Here is a 21961-nt window from a genome sequence, read left to right as displayed (position 1 = left end):
GTGTCTTGACTGTTTTAAGGAAGCTTAAGAACCTGAGAGGAAACTGAGCTGTAGTTCTCCTTCAGACCCTCAGCAAAAACATGCCTGAAGCTGATCTAACCTACGCTGATGTGAATTTCACACGACCAACATCTAGAGGTGAGCATCAACCTGCCTTAAATACCTTCCATCTATAAAGTTTGATTCTACCCAGACTATGCACACGTCTTCTTCGGATCTTTGTCTATCTGCAGATGTTGTTGCATCAGATGACGTCACTTACTCTGAGGTGAAGATCTCAAACAAACAGCAACCAGGTCAGTAAAACATTTTCATTTAAATTTCCAGAAAGAGGAAATATGTGCCTGAAGTCAGTGCAACTGCAGGCAGATTAATTATTATTATTATTATTATTATTATTATCTGCTTTTGCCGTCTTTTACAGCTGCTTTTTGTATCTCTGCGTCTGTCTCCTTGAACCTCAGTCGGCCTCAGCAGATGGCCGCTTTCTTCCTGTTAAAAGGGAGTTTTTCCTCTCCACTGTCGCTACAAACATGCTTAGTGTTTGTATCAATTTGACTGTACGATCTGGTGAACTGTAAAGTGCCTTGAGATGACATTTCTTGTGAATTGCCGCTATATAAATAAACTGAATTGAAATTGAATTGCAGTTTTCAATAGGATGCATGTTCATTACATTTTTCCTGCATTGAAAGAAAGCAGAACATCCATCCCTCCATCTTTTCCCGCTTATTCCGTCAGGGTAACGGTGGGATTGGTGCCTAAATCTGACAGTATAAGGGCGAGAGGCAGGGTCCACCCTGGGGAGCTCACCAGTCTGTCGCAGGGCAACACAGACACACCACCATGCACACTCACACCTAAGGACAATTTAGAGAAGCCATTTACCCTAACAGTTATGTTTTTGTTTTTGGACTGGGAGTACCCAGAGAGAACCCAAGCATGCACAGGGAGAACATGCAACCTCGATGTAGAAAGACCCTGAGCTGGGAATCAAACACGGAACCTTCTTGCTGCAGAGCAACAGTGTTACAGATGGTGAAACAGTGCAGCCCTAATCAGAACATTGATCTAAAATGTTTAAATTTTTGTCTTTAGATAAAACTTTGGTGTCAGATTTTCAGATATTAAAACGTTGTAGTTAAAATAAGTTTTATTGGAGAATTTTTGAGTCCATTAAGATTTTAATCATAATTTCATCTCTTCTTGTTTTATATCGATATGGAAAATAAAGTCATAATAAACTGCATTAGTATATTTCAGAATAGAGATAGGATCTACATTTCTCAGAAACTGGGCAGACAGTGTTAACTGGAATGAGGAAGTTACAACAGAGAATATTTTGAATGATTTTTAAATTATAGATAAATCCTAAAGATTTAGGATTTTTAAAGAAAATCTAATGTTGAAATCTAACGATTCCTAAAAGGATAACTTCCTGTTCTGTGTGTTGAGTTCTGCTTATCAGTCCGATGATTACTTTGCCAACCAACCTCTCTTCCAACCTCTCTGTGTATAGGATTTCCTGAAAGCGCGCACCTGCGCGTTCACGACGCTACGGAAGCCGGCAGACCAAACCAGATGAAAGTGCGCATTCAGCGTCTGCTCTGCCAATAATACAAGCGTAGAAGAAGAAATGTGCTGTTTACCTGTGCAAAGAAAGAAACAACGAAAGAAAAATGTTTGAGGACTTCAGTGTTGAGGAAGAGCATGAGTTCTTTACCGAGCTGAATGCGCACTTTCGTCTGGTTTGGTCTGCCGCGGTTTCCGTAGCGTCGTGAACTTGCAGGCGCGCGCTTACAGGAAATCCTATACACTACTGTTTATGCTCTAAAAACATTCTAAATGACTTTGTTTCGAGTAAATTCTGGATGCTACCCACTCAGGACACTTGGAATACATTGGACGAGCAGTATGGAGGAATATTGACACGTTTTTTGTGGACTTTTATGGACCTTTCTGCCTCGGGCGCCATAGACCTCCAATATTTGAATGTCAGCAGACAGCAAGAAGCCTCCCAGATCTCCAGATGCATTTGAGATATCAAAAAAGTACTCCAGAGTGTTGTTCATCAAAGGGGTGAGTAGAAAATGAAGGCTAATCATGTTTTGGGTGTACTATTCCTTTAACTTCAACAGTCAAAGGCAGAACAAGGTGAACAAGTCTCTCTAAATATAAGTGTGTTTGCAGAGCTGCCAGGGGGAACCCTCCTTTGCAGCCCTCCCGCAAGTATTTAGAAGACAAATTTATTCATCTACTCTTTAAATCTGACCAGCTTCAACTTCCACATCATTACGCTACCACTACCATGCCTTATTGTGTGGAAGTGGGGTTTAAGGTTGTTTTACAGTAACACTTTTTCTAAAGGGTCTGATCTAGAAATAAACCAAGGAAGGAGTGCTAAATAGCAATGTCCCAAAAAAAGTGCATATTTGTATTGCGAGTGATCTACAAAGGCTGCACTCACAAAACATAAGATGTGAAGAACAATTTGGTTCCACCCTATTAAAATAGGAAGCTAGCATGTGCTACTGGCAGTTTGAGAGAAGCCTTAAAAAAGATAGAGTTCTAAGCCATGAAGTTTTAGGTAACAGTGATAAATGTTTTCTATAACTGTCAGGATTAGGGTGAGGTTTGTGGACCCAAATGCAGAGGCACGGAGGCAGAGGTGAGTTTTTGTAGATTTAATGTGAGGTAAAGAAACAACTTAGGCAGGAATCCAAAAAAATCCAACAAGAAAAAAGTGAAACAAACCAGAAACCATGGGGACATCAGGGGAAAACAATCAAGACGAGGTAAGACACTGTAAGACGGTGTAGGTCGGAGTTAGACGAGGAACCAGCACTGAGGAACTGCATAAGGAGTGTATTTATGGGACACTGAACAAAGAGAGGGCTAGCGAGCATATTGGGAGCAGGTGGGAACAAAGCAGACAGAAAAGGAGCTATAGGGAAAAAGGAGAACACAAGAGGGCAGCAGAGGGCAACAAATAAAAACCTGAAAACTGAAAAATAACCAGAGAACACAACAAAATAGGAATTAAACCACTAAAACTAGAAAATATGGAGCGAAGTAAAACTGAATACTCAAAAGCAAAAATTTAACAGAACTAAGGCTGTGACAATAACGAATAGTGATGATACGAAATATAATTTATTGTGCTAGCATAGCAGCCTTTCTCGGAGTGCTACAAAATTGCGATAGTTGAAGAAATATATAATATGTGTATAATATATATATTATATATATGTATAATATATAATATCATAAAATATGGAATAATTATCTTTGTTTATTGATCCTCTCCACCACCTCTCCCAAAAAGAACACGTTCCAATGCCAGATCTTCAGTAGATTCCCCAATAAACAGCAAATTAGAGATGCACACTTTCATCTTAGTATGGGATACCTGTTGCCATGGCGCTCCACATGAGCCCCAGGTGGTAGTGCAGGAAGTTGAAGAGGTTTTATCTCACTTAGTTGCAGTGGGAGAATTAGGGTTGCAAACTGTCATGTAAAATACAGAATTGCCCTTTATTTGGGAGTTAAATGTTGCTGCTGTATTGAATCTATGAGACATGAATTGTTGGTATTTTAAGACATTTCTGATACTGTCTGTCACATCAACATAAACAATAAAGTATAAAATAATTAACAAAACAAAATGCCTACCGAGGCCAGCAAAACTGTAGTGGCAGGACCTCATGGGGCACCATGTGTGCTGCTGTTATTGTTGCCTAGAGACGGACATCGCACTCAGTGCTACAACACAATCTGAAATAAGTGCTCTAAAAATACAGACATGATGTCAGCACTAAGAAAAGATGTATCGGGGGAAGCAGTTAAAGAAAGATTCTTAAAAAAAAACCCTTGACTGAATTTTTTTTATCGGCATGTTTATGATAAAACAACACTGACAAACAGAACACACTGTGTTACATTACATGAGCAAAACAGTTTGCTCATGTAATAAATGGGGCAGAACAGAAACGGCTCTCATGTCTTTACTTATGTCGGAAATCTTTGTAAATCACAGTCAACAAACCCATTTATTGCTCTTGCAGATTTTTCTTTGCTCAGTTCAACTCAGTGCTACTAACTTGAATTATTTTAAGCTCAGGATTTAAGTGTTTATAAACTTAAGAACCGTTGAAAAAATATTTTATTTTAATAATGGAAATTAATGAGAATTCACAGGACCGATACAGGGGGAAAAACATGACGTTGGATCATAAGATAGAGAATACAGCTACATTAGAAAAACATCCCATCAAAAAAAAAATAAACTGGGGAACTGATGCTGGTGAAGATTCTCAGTCATCCAGGTCATAGTCATTCCTAAAAAAAAAATTAAAAACAATCCACTGGACTTGGTTTTCAAGTTTGAGGTGAATTGTTTTTATTTTTTTAGAATGACAACTGATGAACATAGAGACTGCATGACCAAAGGTAGGGGAGAAACTCAGGAGGTGATGTGAGCAGACTGGCAGCAGGAGTGCAGGAAGAATGAGTTTTCTAACCAAGTGAAAAAGATAAACAGTGAACATTAACACTAAGGCTACGTTCACACTGCAGCCTGAAGTGACCCAATTCCGATTTTTTTTGCCCATATATGACCTGTATCTGATCTTTTTATGACAGTCTGAACGACACAGATCGGATTTTTTCAAATGCGACCCAGGCCACTTGGATATGTGGTCCTGAATCCGATACGTATCTGATCTTTTCAAATGCGACCTGTGTCTGTACGGCCAGGTCGCATTCATCCGACCTACACGTCATTGATACTTGACAAATGTTACTAAACGTTACTAATCTGCGTCCTACTAAGCTGAGGCGGGAAAAACTAACAACCATGGCGGAAGATAACACAGAGAGCAGTCAATGGAGAGAAAGTGAGGTTGCTGACTTAATTCATATTTGGAAAGATAGCTCGATTCAGACCAAACTCGAAGGGTCTTACCGGAACCGGGGGAGGGTCTTTCTTTTTGATCTTCTTAAAAAGATTTCGTTCGTAATGTGACTACTCCTGTTGGAGAAGAACTTAAAGAACGCAATATACGCTGCGGTATTACGAGTCATGTTTACTTCCGCAAACACTGAGGACGCTTGCTACATGTGACGTCATCGCGTCATCGAGTGCGCATGCGGGACACTTCGGTTGAACGCTTTCAGTTCACATAGTAGATCACATACAAGTCGCATATACTTGGAAGTGTGAACGGACACGCAAAAAAATCCGATTTCACAAAAACTCGGAATTGAGCATTAAGGCCTGCAGTGTGAACGTAGCCGGTTTCTCTCTCCATTCCAGCCTGTGCAAATTGTTCAGCAAATATCCAACAATCTGGGACCATCAGGAGGTCAAAGGTCGACTCGGTGCGGGTGGTTCTGCTGGTTCTCGTTTCTCTGTTGGTTGCTGGTCTCATCGCTTTTGGACTCACCTGTGAGTTTTAACATTTAAGCATTTTATTTTACTGGCTTATCAAACTTTAAATGTTTTCTCTGTAATTATTATTTTTCTGGTTAATTTCTAACTGGTTTTCCCGACCTGGTACCACTGAGGCACTGATGTTCTCCAGCCTCTCTCAATGTCTTGGTTCATCTGAAGCTCCTGTTTCTTTCTTTTATTTCATTTTTCACTCTGGATCAGTCATCTGGTCTCTAAAACCCGCTTTCTTATTTTTTTCACCCACAGAAATGTTTCCTACTCTAACTGAGGGACTTCTGCCTCATGCTCTCCATAGATGCTCATGTTCACTCAGTGTCGCAGCTTTTTTCTTTTTGGAGTAGTTAATAGTGGTTAGCAAGTATTTTTCTTTTGTCCTTCCATATTCAGTCACTTCCTGTTTCTGTGGGAGACAGGAAGTGACTTAATTTTAATGTCAGCTACATGAACTTGTGTAACTTTTCAAGAGAAGATGACTTTTGAAGTTTTGAAATGTTTAAAGCAGATTTCCTTTTCTTTTTAACTGAATTAATTTCTCATGACGTAGTTTAAATTATACTTAAATACTCTTCTGGGTACTCTACCCACCCTGACAGGTCTGCATGAGTTCATCTTTTCCATGATGGTTTGTTCTGTTCGTCATTATCTATATCTCATATCTTCTTTCCATTGTTTCTTCCGTTCATTGAGGCTTGCAGCCATGCGTTTCTGTACAGCTCTCTGAAGGTTCCTGAGGTTCCAGAACAGCATTTTAGTCAGTTTTACTGTAGGTCTGAACTTTAAATAGGCCAGAAATACTCCTTAACATTTTCTCTTTTCAGCAACTTTGTTGTATTTTCACAGCTTTTCTTTCTACAAACCTCCTATCAAGTTAGACTTGTTGAACCTCTTTCTGATTTTCTAACTTTCATGATCTTCATGGTGAGGCTGTGCTGCTGCCATCAACATCTTTGTTTATAGATGTTAGAGATCGGCCTGTTTTCCAGTGTAGTCCTGTTTCTCTGACTGTGACTAACTGGATGTGCTCTCTTCATCCTCTGACATGGGAGCTGGCTCGGAGCTCGTCTGCCTGGCTGTGTGTTTCCTGGACCAGGCCGCCTTTTACAGCTGCTTTTTGGCTCCATGAACCAGTCGGCCTCAGCAGATGGCCGCTCACACTGAGATTTCTTCCTGTTCAAAGGGAGTTTTTCCTCTCCACTGTCGCTACAAGCATGCTTAGTATTTGAATCAATTTGACTGATGTCTAAATCTGACAGTATAGGGGCGAGAGGCAGGGTCCACCCTGGACAGCTCACCAGTCTGTCGCGGGGCAACACAGACACACCACCATGCACACTCACACCTAAGGACAATTTAGAGAAGCCGTTTAACCTAACAGTCATGTTTTTGTTTTTGGACTGGGAGTACCCAGAGAGAACCCAAGCATGCACAGGGAGAACATGCAACCTCGATGTAGAAAGACCCTGAGCCGGGAATCAAACACGGAACCTTCTTGCTGCAGAGTAACAGTGTTACAGATGGTGAAACAGTGCAGACCTAATCAGAACATTGATCTAAAATATTTAAATATTTGTCTTTAGATAAAACCTTGGTGTCAGATTTTCAGAAATTGAAACATTTAATTTAAATAAGTTTAATTGGAAAATTTTGAGTCCATTAAGATTTTAATCATATTTTCAGTTCTTCTTGTTTTATATCGATATGCAAAATAACATCACAATAAACTGCATTAGTATATTTCAGAGTAGAGATAGGATCTACATTTCTCAGAAACTGGGCAGACAGTGTTAACTGGAATGAGGAAGTTACATCAGAAACTATCTGGAACGATTTTTAAATCATAGATAAATCCTAAAGATATATGTCTCCTTGAACCCCAGTGGGCCTCAGCAGATGGCCGCTCACACTGAGCCTGGTTCTGCTGGAGGTTTCTTCCTGTTCAAAGGGAGTTTTTCCTCTCCACTGTCGCTACAAGCATGCTTAGTGTGAGGGATTGCTGAAGAGTCAATGAGTCGATGCAATCAGCTGGTTTCCCTTAGAAAGAAAACTTTGAATCAATCTGATTGGATGATCTGGTTGAACTATAAAATGCCTTGAGATGAGATGATGTGAATTGGAGCTATAGAAATAAACTGAATAGAATTGAGGCCTCTAGCATCTATGGAAAGGGAACCTGAGAGGTTTACATGAAAAACCTTCTTATTAACTTTCCATGATCTTAAATGTTATTTTTTTTTCATCAAACAGGGTTCGATATGAATAAAAAGCTCCAAACATTGAAAGACGAGAAGGAAGCTCTGAGGAGAAACTTCTCAGGTGAGGCTGTCAGAGTTTGAAGGTTTCCAGAAAGTTCAAACTGAAGGTGTCAGTCAGAATCTTTAGGTTATTGATATTTATTTTTTATTTTTGGAGAAAACTTTAGATTGATTAAAACATTGTTTAACTAGATGATAAAAATGTATTGTTACTGTTTTATTCAAGTAAATAGTTAAGTTATTTTCTGTTCATATGTTCTGCTAAACAAAGAGTTGACTCTCAAATAAAAACTTATTTTCATCCTTTTCATAGAAATACAACTTGGAAATAAAACTTGTCTACCTACATGTGATCAAACATCTACATGTCCTACAACCCCGAAAGACAAAAGTAAGTCCAGGATTCTATCTTCTGTCCTCTAATGATGTTAAAGAGACACTGATGCACTGACAGATGCAGGAAGTTAGATTCTAGCTGCAGGACAGAAGACGCCTCCTGCTGCCTCCAAATCTCTGAAACATCTACAGAGATTTCTTCCTCCTGACTCAGTGAGATTGTTGTTCTGATCTGTTAATAGATGAAATGTGTCTGAATAACAGACCAGAATGGGAGAGATATCAAGGAAAGTGTTATAAGTTCAATACCAGGAAGTCCTCCTGGACTGAGAGCAGAGATTCCTGCAGAGCTCAGGGAGGAGACCTGGTGAAGATAGACAGCAGAGATGAGCAGGTATGAATCACTGCTGCAGGTTCATGTTCTATCAGATTTTATCATCATCATGTTTCTTCATCTCAGTCCAGAAAAGTCTCTCAGAGTCATTCTCATCTTCTTCTTCTATTCAGATATTCCTGGAGATCAGACTGAGAGACTGGATGGAGAAAGATGAGGACAAGTTCTGGATCGGACTGACAGACTCAGAGGAAGAAGACAGATGGTTGTGGGTGGATGGATCACCTCTGGATGAAAGGTTTGATTGTAGTAAAAACATGTTGGTTTATTTCCAGTATTAAAGTCACAGTTTTTATTTCTCCTGTTTCTGTTCTTAATCTCTTAGTTTGACGTTTTGGAGTAAAGGTGAACCTGATGACTGGACAGGTGAGAATCCAGCTGGAGAAGACTGTGTGAGGATGGGAGAGAAAGGAGGAGCTGATGATCTGAAGTGTTGGTTTGATCAATCCTGTGATGCTCATCACAAAAGTATCTGTGAGAAATCAACTAAGACCATCTGTCTGTAAATGAAGTTCAGTTCAGTCTATAAAACAGTCTCCCCTCCAGATGTGTTAAAGATCAAATTCTCCACTTTTAGTTTCATTTCTATCTGCTTTACTTGTTTCTGATCTTTGGATTTTCACTGGAACAGCAGGAGAACACCAAGAGAACAAATCAGAAGCTCTGAGTTACAAACAGGAACCTGATCTGGAAGAACCTGCAGCAGAACATGTCTGTCAGAGTTTTACAGATTATTTATTCCTGCTTCAGATCTACAGGAGAACAGTTCATATCTTCCTCCCTGTTTCCAGCTGGAAGGACAAACTGAGGTTCTAACAGGTTTGGATCCTGCATGAGAAACAGAACAGCTTCTCCTCTGGTTTCACTGCTTTAGCTTCCTGGTTAACAGAGTTTAGAGAAATCCTCCTTAAAAACAGTTTAAATTGAATCAGTTCATGTTCACAGTTCACTTTAATTTGGAACTAAAGTCAAAGTCCCAACAGGAAGTAGTTCCTGTTCATTCCTCCATTCATCTATAACATAAAGTCACATTATAAAATATGTAGGTGATGATGTCATATGGATCATGCTAACTGCAGCATGACATGTATGTACTTCTGCAGCATTTGCAACATGGCCTCTGATAGCTCAGGTTTTCATCTCCATGTAGAAAAATAAAGATCAGATCCACCATCAGAGCTCTAGCATTCATGTTCTCAGCTTAAAGCACAGCAGCTGTTGATGTAACTGTCAGGATTATGAATAAAGTTTTATGAAATGAAACTAATACTATTGTAATGAACAAGAGAAATATGGAAACTTGTTTGTTTGCTTTTATATGCAGATCAGTGGGCTTGCTGGTGAAACTGCTTTAAGATCTTTGTTGATATTATAATATCAATATGTATATATTTGAAAGCAAAAAGTTTATTGAACTATTGTCACTCATTCCAGGTAGGCAATAAAAAGTTCTACTGGATTCACTTTGTATTCGTCTTTTTCCTGCTTTACAAAGGTAGGCAGCAGCTTGACAAAGCCATGATGGCAATTATTTTACATCCAAGTAGTATTCAGTTCTTCATATATACACACACATCAATTTCAAACAGGTGGTATCGGCCAATAATGCACAGCCAGGTATCTGGTATCATATCGGGGCCAAAAAATGGCATCTGTGCAACACTAATTATAAACTTTTCAAGTTAAATTTCAAATTCTGTCTGACTTTAACGGTAAAAGTGAGCTTTATCAGAGAGAAATAACTCTTAGTTTTTAAGAAACTAAATGATTCAGACTGCAGAAAACAGATGTTTAACATTAACTAATTTAAGCATCTGAAAAAAGTTGAAAAAAGTTTTACATTTGATTTCACAAAATTTAAAATTGGAGTTCCTCAGGGTTCTTTTCGTGGGACTCGTTTAATTGACTCCTTAAAATTCTTGGCCGGCTTCAGATTGCTGGTGTTGCCACATGACCACAGTCTGAGTAGCTAAACGAAACGATTAGGATGTAAACCAGGTCTAAGTGGCTCAGGGCTCTGTTAAAGTTCTGACGTCTTGTGGGGAAACTTTGATGAGTGGGAAGGTCCTAAATATTACCGACCCGGTTCTGTTCTGCAGTTTTTTATTTTGAAAGAAAGTGGAACCAGATACACTATATTGCCAAAAGTATTTGCTCACCTGCCTTGACTCACATATGAGCTTAAGTGACATCCCGTTCCTAATCCATAGGGTTCAATATGACGTCGGTCCACCCTTTGCAGCTAGAACAGCTTCAACTCTTCTGGGAAGGCTGTCCACAAGGTTTAGGAGTGTGTTTATGGGAATTTTTGACCATTCTTCCAGAAGCGCATTTGTGAGGTCGCACACTGATGTTGGACGAGAAGGCCTGGCTCTCAGTCTCCGCTCTAATTCATCCCAAAGGTGTTCTATCGGGTTGAGGTCAGGACTCTGTGCAGGCCAGTCAAGTTCATCCACACCAGACTCTGTCATCCATGTCTTTATGGACCTTGCTTTGTGCACTGGTGCACAGTCATGTTGGAAGAGGAAGGGGCCAGCTCCAAACTGTTCCCACAAAGTTGGGAGCATGGAATTGTCCAAAATGTCTTGGTATGCTGAAGCATTCAGAGTTCCTTTCACTGGAACTAAGGGGCCAAGCCCAGCTCCTGAAAAACAACCCCACACCATAATCCCCCCTCCACCAAACTTTACACTTGGCACAATGCAGTCAGACAAGTACCGTTCTCCTGGCAACCGCCAAACCCAGACCCGTCCATCAGATTGCCAGATGGAGAAGCGCGATTCGTCACTCCAGAGAACGCGTCTCCACTGCTCTAGAGTCCAGTGGCGGCGTGCTTTACACCACCGCATCCGACGCTTTGCATTGCACTTGGTGATGTATGGCTTGGATGCAGCTGCTCGCCCATGGAAACCCATTCCATGAAGCTCTCTGCGCACTGTTCTTGAGCTACATGAAGTTTGGAGGTCTGTAGTGATTGACTCTGCAGAAAGTTGGCGACCTCTTCGCACTATGCGCGTCAGCATCCGCTGACCCCGCTCCGTCAGTTTACGTGGCCTACCACTTCGTGGCTGAGTTGCTGTCGTTCCCAAACACTTCCATTTTCTTATAATACAGCTGACAGTTGACTGTGGAATATTTAGGAGCGAGGAAATTTCACGACTGGATTTGTTGCACAGGTGGCATCCTATCACAGTTCCACGCTGGAATTCACTGAGCTCCTGAGAGCGACCCATTCTTTCACAAATGTTTGTAAAAACAGTCTGCATGCCTAGGTGCTTGAATTTATACACCTGTGGCCATGGAAGTGATTGGAACACCTGATTCCAATAATTTGGATGGGTGAGCAAATACTTTTGGTGTAGCTGGACTGAGGAGAACTCTGCAGGAGGACGGAGGACCGATGAAGAAGTTGTGGGATAAAGACTGCAATGCTGCTCAGAAGAGAAACTGTGAGAAATATATTCAGAGGAAGTTTGTTCTTTAGCCCAGCTGATCTTTTGCAAGTGTGGATTTCCACTGAAATACGCCTTGAAATCGATTAAAACACCTTGTGGTCAATTCCATTCATGACTCATCATTTTTTGCATTAAATAACTCACAGTAACTAAGTAAGTTTTACTCAAATTACATTTTAAATGAAGTAATTTTGTACTTTTACTTGAGTAAATTTTGAGATGGGTAATTTTACTTTTACTCTGGGAAGAATTTAGGCAAAGTAAAGATACTTTTACTCAATTACAATGTTTTAGTACTCTTTCCATCTCTGCTCAAAAGTTCCCAAACTTTCCTGATACATCCAACCTGAATGTAATGAATGAAGCAGATCTTTGAGAACTTCTGAGATGCTGAGGAGGGAGCGCAGCCTCAATGGCTGCAGTTACTTTTATCAGAAAGCTAAAAAATATTCATTTAAAAAAAAGATTTTAATATTCCTGCTTTGCAGCAAGGAGGTCCTTGGTTTAAATCCTGACCCACAGTCCTCCTGTATAGTTTGCTCTCCTCTCCTGTGCTTTAGAGGGTTCTCTCTGGGTACTCCTGCGTTTGGTGCGGTCTATTAGTCTTAAGAAGTTAACATTTTTTACTTCCTCCTGAAACGTCCTTAAAAGACGGAATTAAGAGACAGGAAGATGGTGCAACAGGAAGGTAACCGATTTCCACATTCAAGAGGGAAGTCTCTCACATGAACAGCAGTTAAAATTTCCTACTTTAACAGTTTGCAGCAGTTCTTTACAATGCAAAGATGCACTGCAAAAACGATCTAGAAACGTTCATAAATTAAGTGTATTTACCCTTAATTTGAGTAGCTAAATAAGATGATTTGCCAATGGAATGAGTATTTTTACTCCTAAAATAATATAATTAGATAATATACACTAGAAATAAGCCAATGCAATTGTTTTTTCTTATTTTAAATGCTAATTGTCTTATTCCATTGGCAAAGTTTCTCACTTACCTCCTTAATTAAAGAAAAATGACTTATTTAGATTTCAATTTCTTCCAGTGTGATTAGATCAGTTGTTCAGATACTGCTGGTGTTTAGAGGATGACATGTTTGAATGAAATGTAAACGCGCAGAATACAGCATGTATCCTTATCATGGTTATGGTTGCAACAGCGGATGTAGTAAGCATGGAGAATACAAGGAGCTAAGAGAGGGAAACTAGAACACCTTTGAGATAACGTCACTCCAACTCGTTAATTTCACTGGAGCGGATCGTAGCTCCACTGGTTCGCCTGCAAATTAAAGCCCCAGTCCGCTGTGAAGCACGGCGGCTGAGGTATCATGGTAAGGAATGGAATCGGCATTCATCTCACCTCAGGGATCGTGGATCCGGTGGAAGTGAAGGCTTGAGAAAACTCGGAGAGGTCATGTTACGTTCGGCAGAAGAGAAAACGCTCCGACGTAAAACATTGTGGGTAATATTAAAGAGAAAAAGTAAAAAACTAAACCTTAAACATGTCCTCCTGTCCAGTATTATAAATGAGATCCAGAGTTCCCATTGCTTTGTTGTAGAATTTATCGTAAATGGAGCAAATATAGGAAGATAAATGAAGGAAATATTAAATAGAGACTCACATTCAGAGAAAACTGAAGTCCACATAAATCAAAGGTATTGATTTGTCTTTTTCTTTTCTATTTTTCTAATGGTCCTTTCCGAAATAAAGCAATTCAGTTATTCATCTGTCTGTAAATAACTAATATAACTACTAAGGACTTTATTGGCTTCTGTCATATGAAATCTTTAGAACAAAACCTGACATTACAAGACAAATATTACAGGTTGACATAAAAGTTTGTTCAACATCCAAATGATCCTTCGGTCTTTCAGAGATCTTGTGCAGATGTTAAAGGAATAGTACACCCAAAACATGATTAGCCTTCATTTTCTACTCACCCCCATGCTGAACAACACTCTGGAGTACTTTGATATCTCAAATGCATCTGGAGATCTGGGAGGCTTCTTGCTGTCTGCTGACATTCAAATAATGGAGGTCTATGGCGCCCGAGGCAGAAAGGTCCATAAAAATCCACAAAAACGTGTCAATATTCCTCCATACTGCTCGTCCAATGTATTCCAAGTGTCCTAAGTGGGTAGCATCCATAATTTACTCGAAACGAAGTCATTTAGAATGTTTTTAGAGCATAAACAGTAGTGTATAGGATTTCCTAAAAGCGCGTTCACGACGCTACGGAAACCGCGGCAGACCAAACCAGACGAAAGTGCGCATTCAGCGTCTGCTCTGCCAATAATGCAAGCGTAGAAGAAGAAATGTGCTGTTTACCTCTGAAAAGAAAGAAACAACGAAAGAAAAATGTCTGAGGACTTCAGTGTTGTGTGTGGCTGCATAAAAATGTCTCTTTTCTTCCCAGGCATCCTGCTATGTGTGGAAAGTCTCCACATGTGCAACTATTACAGATGATTCAGACTCGTAAATACTTTTTCTTTTAAGATATTTTATTAAAAATGAGAACAAACAATAGAAAACATACAGCTATAATCTAAAGACAGGTGGTTAGAATAACCAAGATACACATAGATTGCTGCGGTTCACCAGCATCAGGACCCCAGGACTCGTTGAGGATTAGACAATATCCCAAAATATCAAAACCTCATACCAAAAAACGGCAAAATATCATGTTTTGGGTTAATATTTGAGCTTCCTTTCCCAAACTTCACTCCTGCAGCTACATTAAAATCGTTTGGAGAACAAACATTGTTTGACTCCGCCCCCCTCAATCATCACAGTCTCAATGCAGTTTGGGATAATGAAATACTTTATATAATCCTTCCTCAAATCTGATTCATATATTAGTGTAAACTGCTTAAAAATGGTCTCAGAATTGTATTTTCCCCAAACAGAGAAGGCAGATCAGTATCCTGCATGTTTTAGATTTATTTTTTTTTATACAAGTGATCAGGTAAAATAATAACAGAGTTAATCCGATCATTTGAATCGGGTATTTTGGAGCAGACGTTTATCTAAACCAAGCAGGAAACCAACCAGCATCACTATCTTTAAAGATATTTGATCATTTTCATTCATCTTTAAAATCACAGGATTTCTGATTTAGGGGGGATAAAGTGGAAAAAGATCAGTCATTGTTCTGGGAACTTAATTCTTTTGCATAAATCCAGATCTTTAGTGTGGAAATCCATCATTTACCTTTCAAAAAAAATAAAACACAGAAGACTTGCGTTCGCTGAAATGTTAGGAATCGTAACACGTGGAAGGAAACAAACCGTATCAATAAGAAGGGTTTAAACTATTCAGCTCTGCATCTTTCAGGGCCGCAGAGACGGTGTGCATTTGGAGATGTGCAACTCTTGCTCAGAGTTTAGGAAATGGGATTTTTCTGCAGCTCAGCACAATGCTTTTCTGGATTACTGAGAACAAGTTGTAGTGAACGTTGAAGTTTATTTACATTTAGACCAGCGGTTGAACCAGCACTAAAAGGTCACTTGGGTTCTCCCCATCAGTCAGAGTCTTCTTCGTCTTCGGGTTGAAAGGTGGGGTCAGAAACCGCCTGCTGGTCTTTCTTGGTCCTGAGATGCAGCTCTCTGACGGTGAGGATGCGGGTCAGCATGGATTCCATGGTGACGTCGTCCAGAGGAGTGGAGGAGAACCACAGGGGGCTGTTAGGGACGCAGCAACGCTCAGGATGAAGGTAGAACATGTTGGTGCGCTGCTTGACCGACTCGGAGCTAAAAGAAGGAAAAGAATACAGAAAAATAGAGTAAGGCTTTGAACTTGTCGACCTGGTGAACGTGGGTTCTTTCAGGTTCCAAGTATATTCTAGAGTTTTTGGAACTGGACCTTTTATATTTGTTTTCAGAGGATTCCTTTGAAGCAATACTATAAATTTACCATTTGATAATTGGTGTCAAATGTAGAGAAACGGTTATTTTCACAAAGTGCAATAACTATATATATATATATATATATATATATAGTTATTTTCACAAAGTGCAATAACTATATATATATATATATATATATATATATATATATATATATATATATATGTGAACATTGATTGATTTATTACCAAACCAATTGATGATTATTTCAATAATCGATCCCATCAATAGTTTCAGTGCTGCTGTCATCCACTCACCATTTGGAGAGGTAAAACTCATAAAGCCTAACTGGGCAGCGGAGCGGGTTCTCAGTGTTCTCCATCATCTCCAGGATTTCCTCCTTACTCTCCTCTTCTTTGCGTCTCTTCGCTGGAACGGCGTCTGGATCTGAAAAACATTTTACTGTGAGCTGCTGGGAGGAGGCGGGGCTAAATTATCCACTGATGACTCACTTTCCCACAACTAAAACTCAACGACTTCTAATTTGTCTTTGTCTTCATTTTAAGACTATTCTTAAAGCTAGAAGGTCCATCCATCCATCCATTTTCTCCCTTTTTATCGGGGGCCGGGTCACGATGGCAGCAGCCTAAGCAAAGACGCTCAGACTTCCTGATCCAGACCCACCTCCTCCAGCTGCTCTGGGGGGGCGACACCAGGCCAGCTCAGAGACATAGTCCCTCCAGCGTGTCCTGAGCCTTCATCGAGGCCTCCTCCTCCTCCTCCTAATGGGACATGCCTGGAACACCTCCCGAGGGAGGCGACCAGGAGGCGTCCGGAACAGATGCCAGAGCCTCCTCAGCTGGCTCCTTTCGACGTGGAGGAGCAACGACTCTCCTCAGAGCTCCTCCTGGTAACTGAGCTCAGTTATAGACAGAAGTTGTTAATTTACTTTAAAGCGTTGTGATGCTATCGGCAACCTTGGCAGCTCAGTGTAGCAGTGGCACTGCTGCCTTAAAGCAAGAAGGTTCTTGGTTCGATTCCCGGCTGGGGGCCTTGTGCATGGAGTTTGCAAGTTCTCCCTGAGCATGCGTGGGTTCTCTCCGGGTACTCCACCATCCTCCCACAGTCCAAAAACATGACTGTTAGGTTAATTGGCTTCTTTACAATCTCCTTAGTGTGTGCATGAATGGTTGTTTGTCTCTGTGTTGCACAGACGCTGTGATGGACTGGCGACCTGTCCAGGGTGGACCCCGCCTCTCGCCAGCTGGAGATAGGCACCAGCACCCCTCATGACCCCAGCAGGGATAAACGTGACGGAAAACGGATGGAATGGAATTTAGAAACCATAAATATGAAACTGTCTGATGCCTTTCTTTCATTTTTATTCATTAAAATGTAGAGAATTTTCCAGCAGAATTTTCTTTGTGGGAGCTTATGCTAAAAAAAAAAAGCCAACAACTTTAGCACCTGAGAAATAACCTGTTTTCCTAATCAATGAATGTTTTCTGTAAAAAAGTACAGTAGTAGCCATTCAAAATTTCTCCACTTTCCTTGGCTGGAGCCCTTCAATTCCTTTTTAAAACATCAATCTTTGTACTAAAACATTCTTCCTGTCATGATTTGCGGACATCAAGATCTAAAGAGAAGCATCATCTCCTGCTCAGACCCTGTAATTCAGTGAAAGGTTGGAGTCAGAGTAAAAAAATATGCACATCCTGAAGAAGTAGGGGGGTCACTCCAGTGACTGGAAGCTGGAGGGGATTTTGCTGGGAGTTGGAGGGAAGTGGGCTGCCATTCGGCTGGCGTTTGACTTCGGAAGGGCCATTCTGAATGGCTGCTACTGCAGCTGTTCTGATTATATAAACTGTCTGGTTTCTCCATCTTCCTGTTTATTCCGTCATTCATGGATGATTCCTTCACCTGAATCTGCTGAAGGTTTTTATAAACGAGTCTCAGTTTTCGTAAACATAACCAAACCAAGTGGGTTGTTACTGGTGTGAAATGTACCTGACTCGGCTTCGTTTATGGGAATGGGCGGGTAGAAGCGCAGGAAGGTGGTCTTGCTGTTGTCCGGGTTGGTTTTGGTGCAGCGCATGACGTGTGCAAAGGACAGCTGGCGGTGCTGCTCCACCGTGGTGAAGCCGAAGTACTTGCAGCAGAAGAAGAGCAGAGTGTTGAGGAGGACGATGGGGGAGTACGCCCCCAGCTGTTTGCACCCCCACAGGAACTCCTCCTCCACCCGGGAATGGATGTATCCTGTGGAGGAAACGGGAACGGTGAGGAACCCCCCTGATGATTCCCTACCAACTGTGACTGTAGCGGCTAGCGGTCAGCTCACCTCGGCGGGTGACGGTGGGTTTGAAACTCTTCAGCATGTTGGTGAAATCTGAGGAGAACTTGCAGTAGAATCGATCCATGAAGATGTTTTCCACACGGCCGTTTTCAAACAGATACTACAGATAAAAACACACAAAAAAAAATGTTTCTGTAAAAGTAAAACATTTGATCAAATTCACATCAATTAGAATCATTAAAGCGTTGGACGAGGTTCTGACATGGAGAAACTGAACTACAGTTCAGACTAGAGCTGCAACTAAACATCTGTAGATTAATTTTATTATTTCAATAATTATAATAGTAATCAGATATTGAAAGGTTCTTTAGAGAAGATTCTTTTACAGAATTAAACCAATAAAACTAAATCTTTTTTCACTTGAGGAGCTCTGGATGGTACGGAAGAGGATGAGGGCCACTGAAAAAAATAAAAGTTAACTGATTTTTACATTTTCTTTCAGTTTAAAATGGGAAAAAATACAGAATTCTGACTTTTTCCTCAGAATTCTGACTTTTTTCTCATAATTCTGACTTTTTTCCCATATTAAACTGAAAGAAAATTTAAAAATCAGTTAACTTTTATTTATTTTTTTCAGTGGCCCTAATCCTCTTCCGTAGATAGAGCATATTTACAGACGAAAATGTTTTTTTTTAAATCTGAAATATATAATATATAATAAACATATCTAAATATGTATTTTTTACATTTTTTTATTTTACGTAATTTTATTTTTTATTTATTTTTTTATTGCGTTTTACAGGAACACTTATGGTTGAAGTGAATAAAAAAAAGGAAAAGAAAATAAAATAAATGCGTACTGCTCTAAGTGGGTTGTTCAATTACTAAGATAGTTGACGATTATTGAAATAATCGGATTAATTGTATCCGCCCTTCATTAGAGCAATTAAAGTATTTTTTTACTTACTAAGTTATAATAAATCGTACATGGCCTGTATTAGAAACACTGATGGTGGTGAGTTACATTGTAGCCTAAGATGCCCTGGGGCTCAGTGAATGTCCACGCCGCCGGTCACCATGACGCTGAAAGCCCGCGCCGTGCCTGAACCGACACATCGGAAGCAGGTTTTCATTTTTAAAAACATTGACCCCAGTTACATTTAAACTCCTGCATCTGTTTGGATTCTATCGGATCTATAAGGAAGCCTCACCTTCCACTCGGGGGGGGGGGGGGGGGGGGGGGGGGGGGGGGGGGGGGGGGGGGGGGTAGGTCACTAAAGGACAATAACATCATGGAAATTCCAAAAAAGTTAAAGACAATCCACTAGATTTTGTCTCCAAGTTTGAAGACGTTTCTCTTCCCATCCAGGAAGCTTTAAATCAAAATGTCAGAAATAGTGTTTTATTTATGTTTTATACAGTAACCCAACAGATCCTTGTTTTTGTTTAGAAAAGATGTAAATAGAAACGGATGAACGGCTCCATCCTTTGGAATGGGGGTCATTCGGCTTCTTTTGTTAGCCTAGTTTAACGATCCCCCCATTCCAAAGGGTTGGACACAAAAACAAGGCTTTGTTGTGCTACTGTATAAAGCCTGGAACTCAACGCTATTCCTATTTTGAAATAATAAAGTTTCCTGGATGGAAAGCAAAACATCTTTACACTTGGAAACAAAGTCCAGTGGATTGTTTTGAACTTTTTTGGAATGACTGACCTGAATGACTGAGAATCTTCACCAGCATCATATTGGAAAGTTTGAAATCTTTGAGGTCCTTTTGAGTGCCTCCAACTTGAGTCGTTAAGGGTCAGCTTCCTGAAACCTTTACAGGCGTCTCCGCTTCAACAAACCAGAATCAAGTAAATAAGCCATAAGCAGGACTCTGCTGCATTTAATTCTAGGGCTGGGCGATAATTCAATAACGATATATATCGATCGATAGACGTGTGGCGCAATAGAAAAAAATAGGGTCGATAAAAGTTCGATAAAAAAACGCAGTTTTCCTTCCTTCTCATTGTAGCCGATCATGCAGGTTTATGCTGGTCACTGCTTCCTCCCAACCAATCACAATCGCGGACCCAGGCACGCCGTCACCAAGCGCCGCCCTCTCAAACCACAACACAGAGCACATGAAGATGTCGCAGCAAGGAGAGGCGGAGGAAATTGTTTTTGTAGTTCGCCAGTTTGGCAGAATGTCGGTCAAAAAACAAACAACAGTCTGTAAAATTTGTAGGGAACCAGTGAAAACGAAGTCTGATAACACAACCAACTAGTTTTATCATCTCAGCCGCTCACACCCACAGGAGTACGAGCTGCGTAGGCCCCGGCGCGGCTCTTCATCGTCCTCCGAGGAATCTTCGGGAATTTAATAACATAACTCGGGCCTCTTAAGTTATTTTTCTTTAAAACAATTCTGTTATGGTTAAAAAAGTTGGTTGAATAAAGATTTAATTGGAAGTCTGTGTTTGTGTTCTTTATTAAAATTAAATCATCTAGCAATATCATAAAAAGTCCAGGCAGAGCTGCACATAAAATATTTTTTCAAATCTTTTCAATAATTATCGATACTATCGATCAATATGCATTATTTTTTTTTTATCGATAAGCTTTTATTTAATTCACCATTTAATTCAGGTGTGATGGACCAGAGACACCAGAGATGTAAACAATCAACTTATAATTTATTGTTGGTAACTAGTTTGATTACAGGTGCTGGTCATAAAATTAGAATATCATGAAAAAGTAGATTGATTTCAGTAATTCCATTTAAAAAGTGAAACTTGTATATTATATTCATACATTACATACAAACTCATATATTTCAGATGTTTATTTTGTTTAATTTTGATGATTACAAATGACAACAAATGAAAATCTCAAATTCATCATATCAGAAAATTAGAATATTGTGAAAAGGTTCAAAATTGATGGCCCCTGGTGCCACACTCTAATCAGCTAATTAACTCAAACCACCTGCAAAAGCCTTTAAATGGTCTTTCAGTCTAGTTCTATAGGCTACACAATCATGGGGAAGACTGCTGACTTGACAGTTGTCCAAAAGACGACCATCGACACCTTGCACAAGGAGGGCAAGACACAAAAGGTCATCGCTAAAGAGGCTGGCTGTTCACAGAGCTCAGTGTCCAAGCACATTAATAGAGAGGCGAAGGGAAGGAAAAGATGTGGTCGAAAAAAGTGTACAAGCAAGAGAGATAACCGCACCCTGGAGAGGATTGTGAAACAAAACCCATTCAAAAATGTGGGGGAGATTCACAAAGAGTGGACTGCAGCTGGAGTGAGTGCTTCAAGAACCACCACACACAGACGTATGAAAGACATGGGTTTCTGCTGTCGCATTCCTTGTGTCAAGCCACTCTTGAACCACAGACAGCGTCAGAAGCGTCTTGCCTGGGCTAAAGAGAAACAGGACTGGACTGCTGGTGAGTGGTCCAAAGTCATGTTCTCTGATGAAAGTAAATTTTGCATTTCCTTTGGAAATCAAGGTCCCAGAGTCTGGAGGAAAAGAAGAGAGGCACTTCATCCACGTTGCTTGAAGTCCAGTGTAAAGTTTCCACAGTCAGTGATGGTTTGGGGTGCCATGTCATCTGCTGGTGTTGGTCCATTGTGTTTTCTGAGGTCCAGGGTCAACGCAGCCACATACCAGGAAGTTTTAGAGCACTTCATGCTTCCTGCAGCTGACCAACTTTTTGGAGATGCAGATTTCATTTTCCAACAGGACTTGGCACCTGCACACAGTGCCAAAGCTACCAGTACCTGGTTGAAGGACCATGGTATCCCTGTTCTTAATTGGCCAGCAAACTCTCCTGACCTTAACCCCATAGAAAATCTATGGGGTATTGTGAAGAAGAAGATGCAATACACCAGACCCAACAATTCAGAAGAGCTAAAAGCCACTATTAGAGCAACCTGGGCTA

At 40.4% G+C, this 21961-nt stretch overlaps 2 protein-coding genes across 4 annotated transcripts in view; one reads left to right on the top strand and one right to left on the bottom strand.

Annotated features, from left to right (window-relative positions):
- On the top strand, nt 1-9697 carry illr4 (immune-related, lectin-like receptor 4). Of its 2 annotated transcripts, XM_038296023.1 has the most exons (8): nt 1-138; nt 234-296; nt 5315-5446; nt 7697-7765; nt 8018-8095; nt 8283-8434; nt 8548-8672; nt 8760-9697. In XM_038296023.1, the coding sequence occupies exons 1-8, from the start codon at nt 81-83 to the stop codon at nt 8938-8940; spliced, it is 858 nt and encodes a 285-aa protein (XP_038151951.1). In that variant the 5' UTR covers nt 1-80; the 3' UTR covers nt 8941-9697. The 2 variants fall into 2 exon arrangements, with proteins under 2 accessions (XP_038151951.1, XP_038151952.1); XM_038296024.1 differs by lacking the exon at nt 5315-5446.
- A 4673-nt stretch (nt 9698-14370) lies between these two features.
- The window catches only part of zmym4.1 (zinc finger MYM-type containing 4, tandem duplicate 1), a 54478-nt gene continuing 46887 nt past the window's right edge, over nt 14371-21961 (bottom strand). Inside the window, exons 24-27 of one of the 2 annotated variants that reach the window (XM_038296027.1) lie at nt 18074-18188; nt 17743-17991; nt 16053-16182; nt 14371-15639 (exon numbers count right to left, since the gene is read on the bottom strand). In XM_038296027.1, the coding sequence (XP_038151955.1) occupies nt 15411-15639; nt 16053-16182; nt 17743-17991; nt 18074-18188 (723 nt within the window). In that variant the 3' untranslated portion in view covers nt 14371-15410. The remainder of the gene's footprint in view (nt 15640-16052; nt 16183-17742; nt 17992-18073; nt 18189-21961) is intronic. The other variant, XM_038296028.1, reaches the window with a different exon arrangement.

Source organism: Cyprinodon tularosa, unplaced genomic scaffold, assembly GCF_016077235.1.
Source record: "Cyprinodon tularosa strain WSP-4 unplaced genomic scaffold, ASM1607723v1 ctg366, whole genome shotgun sequence".
Classification (NCBI taxonomy): Eukaryota; Metazoa; Chordata; class Actinopteri; order Cyprinodontiformes; family Cyprinodontidae; genus Cyprinodon; species Cyprinodon tularosa.
Note: the sequence above shows the minus strand (reverse complement) of the source record. Positions and strands in the feature narration are given on the sequence as shown.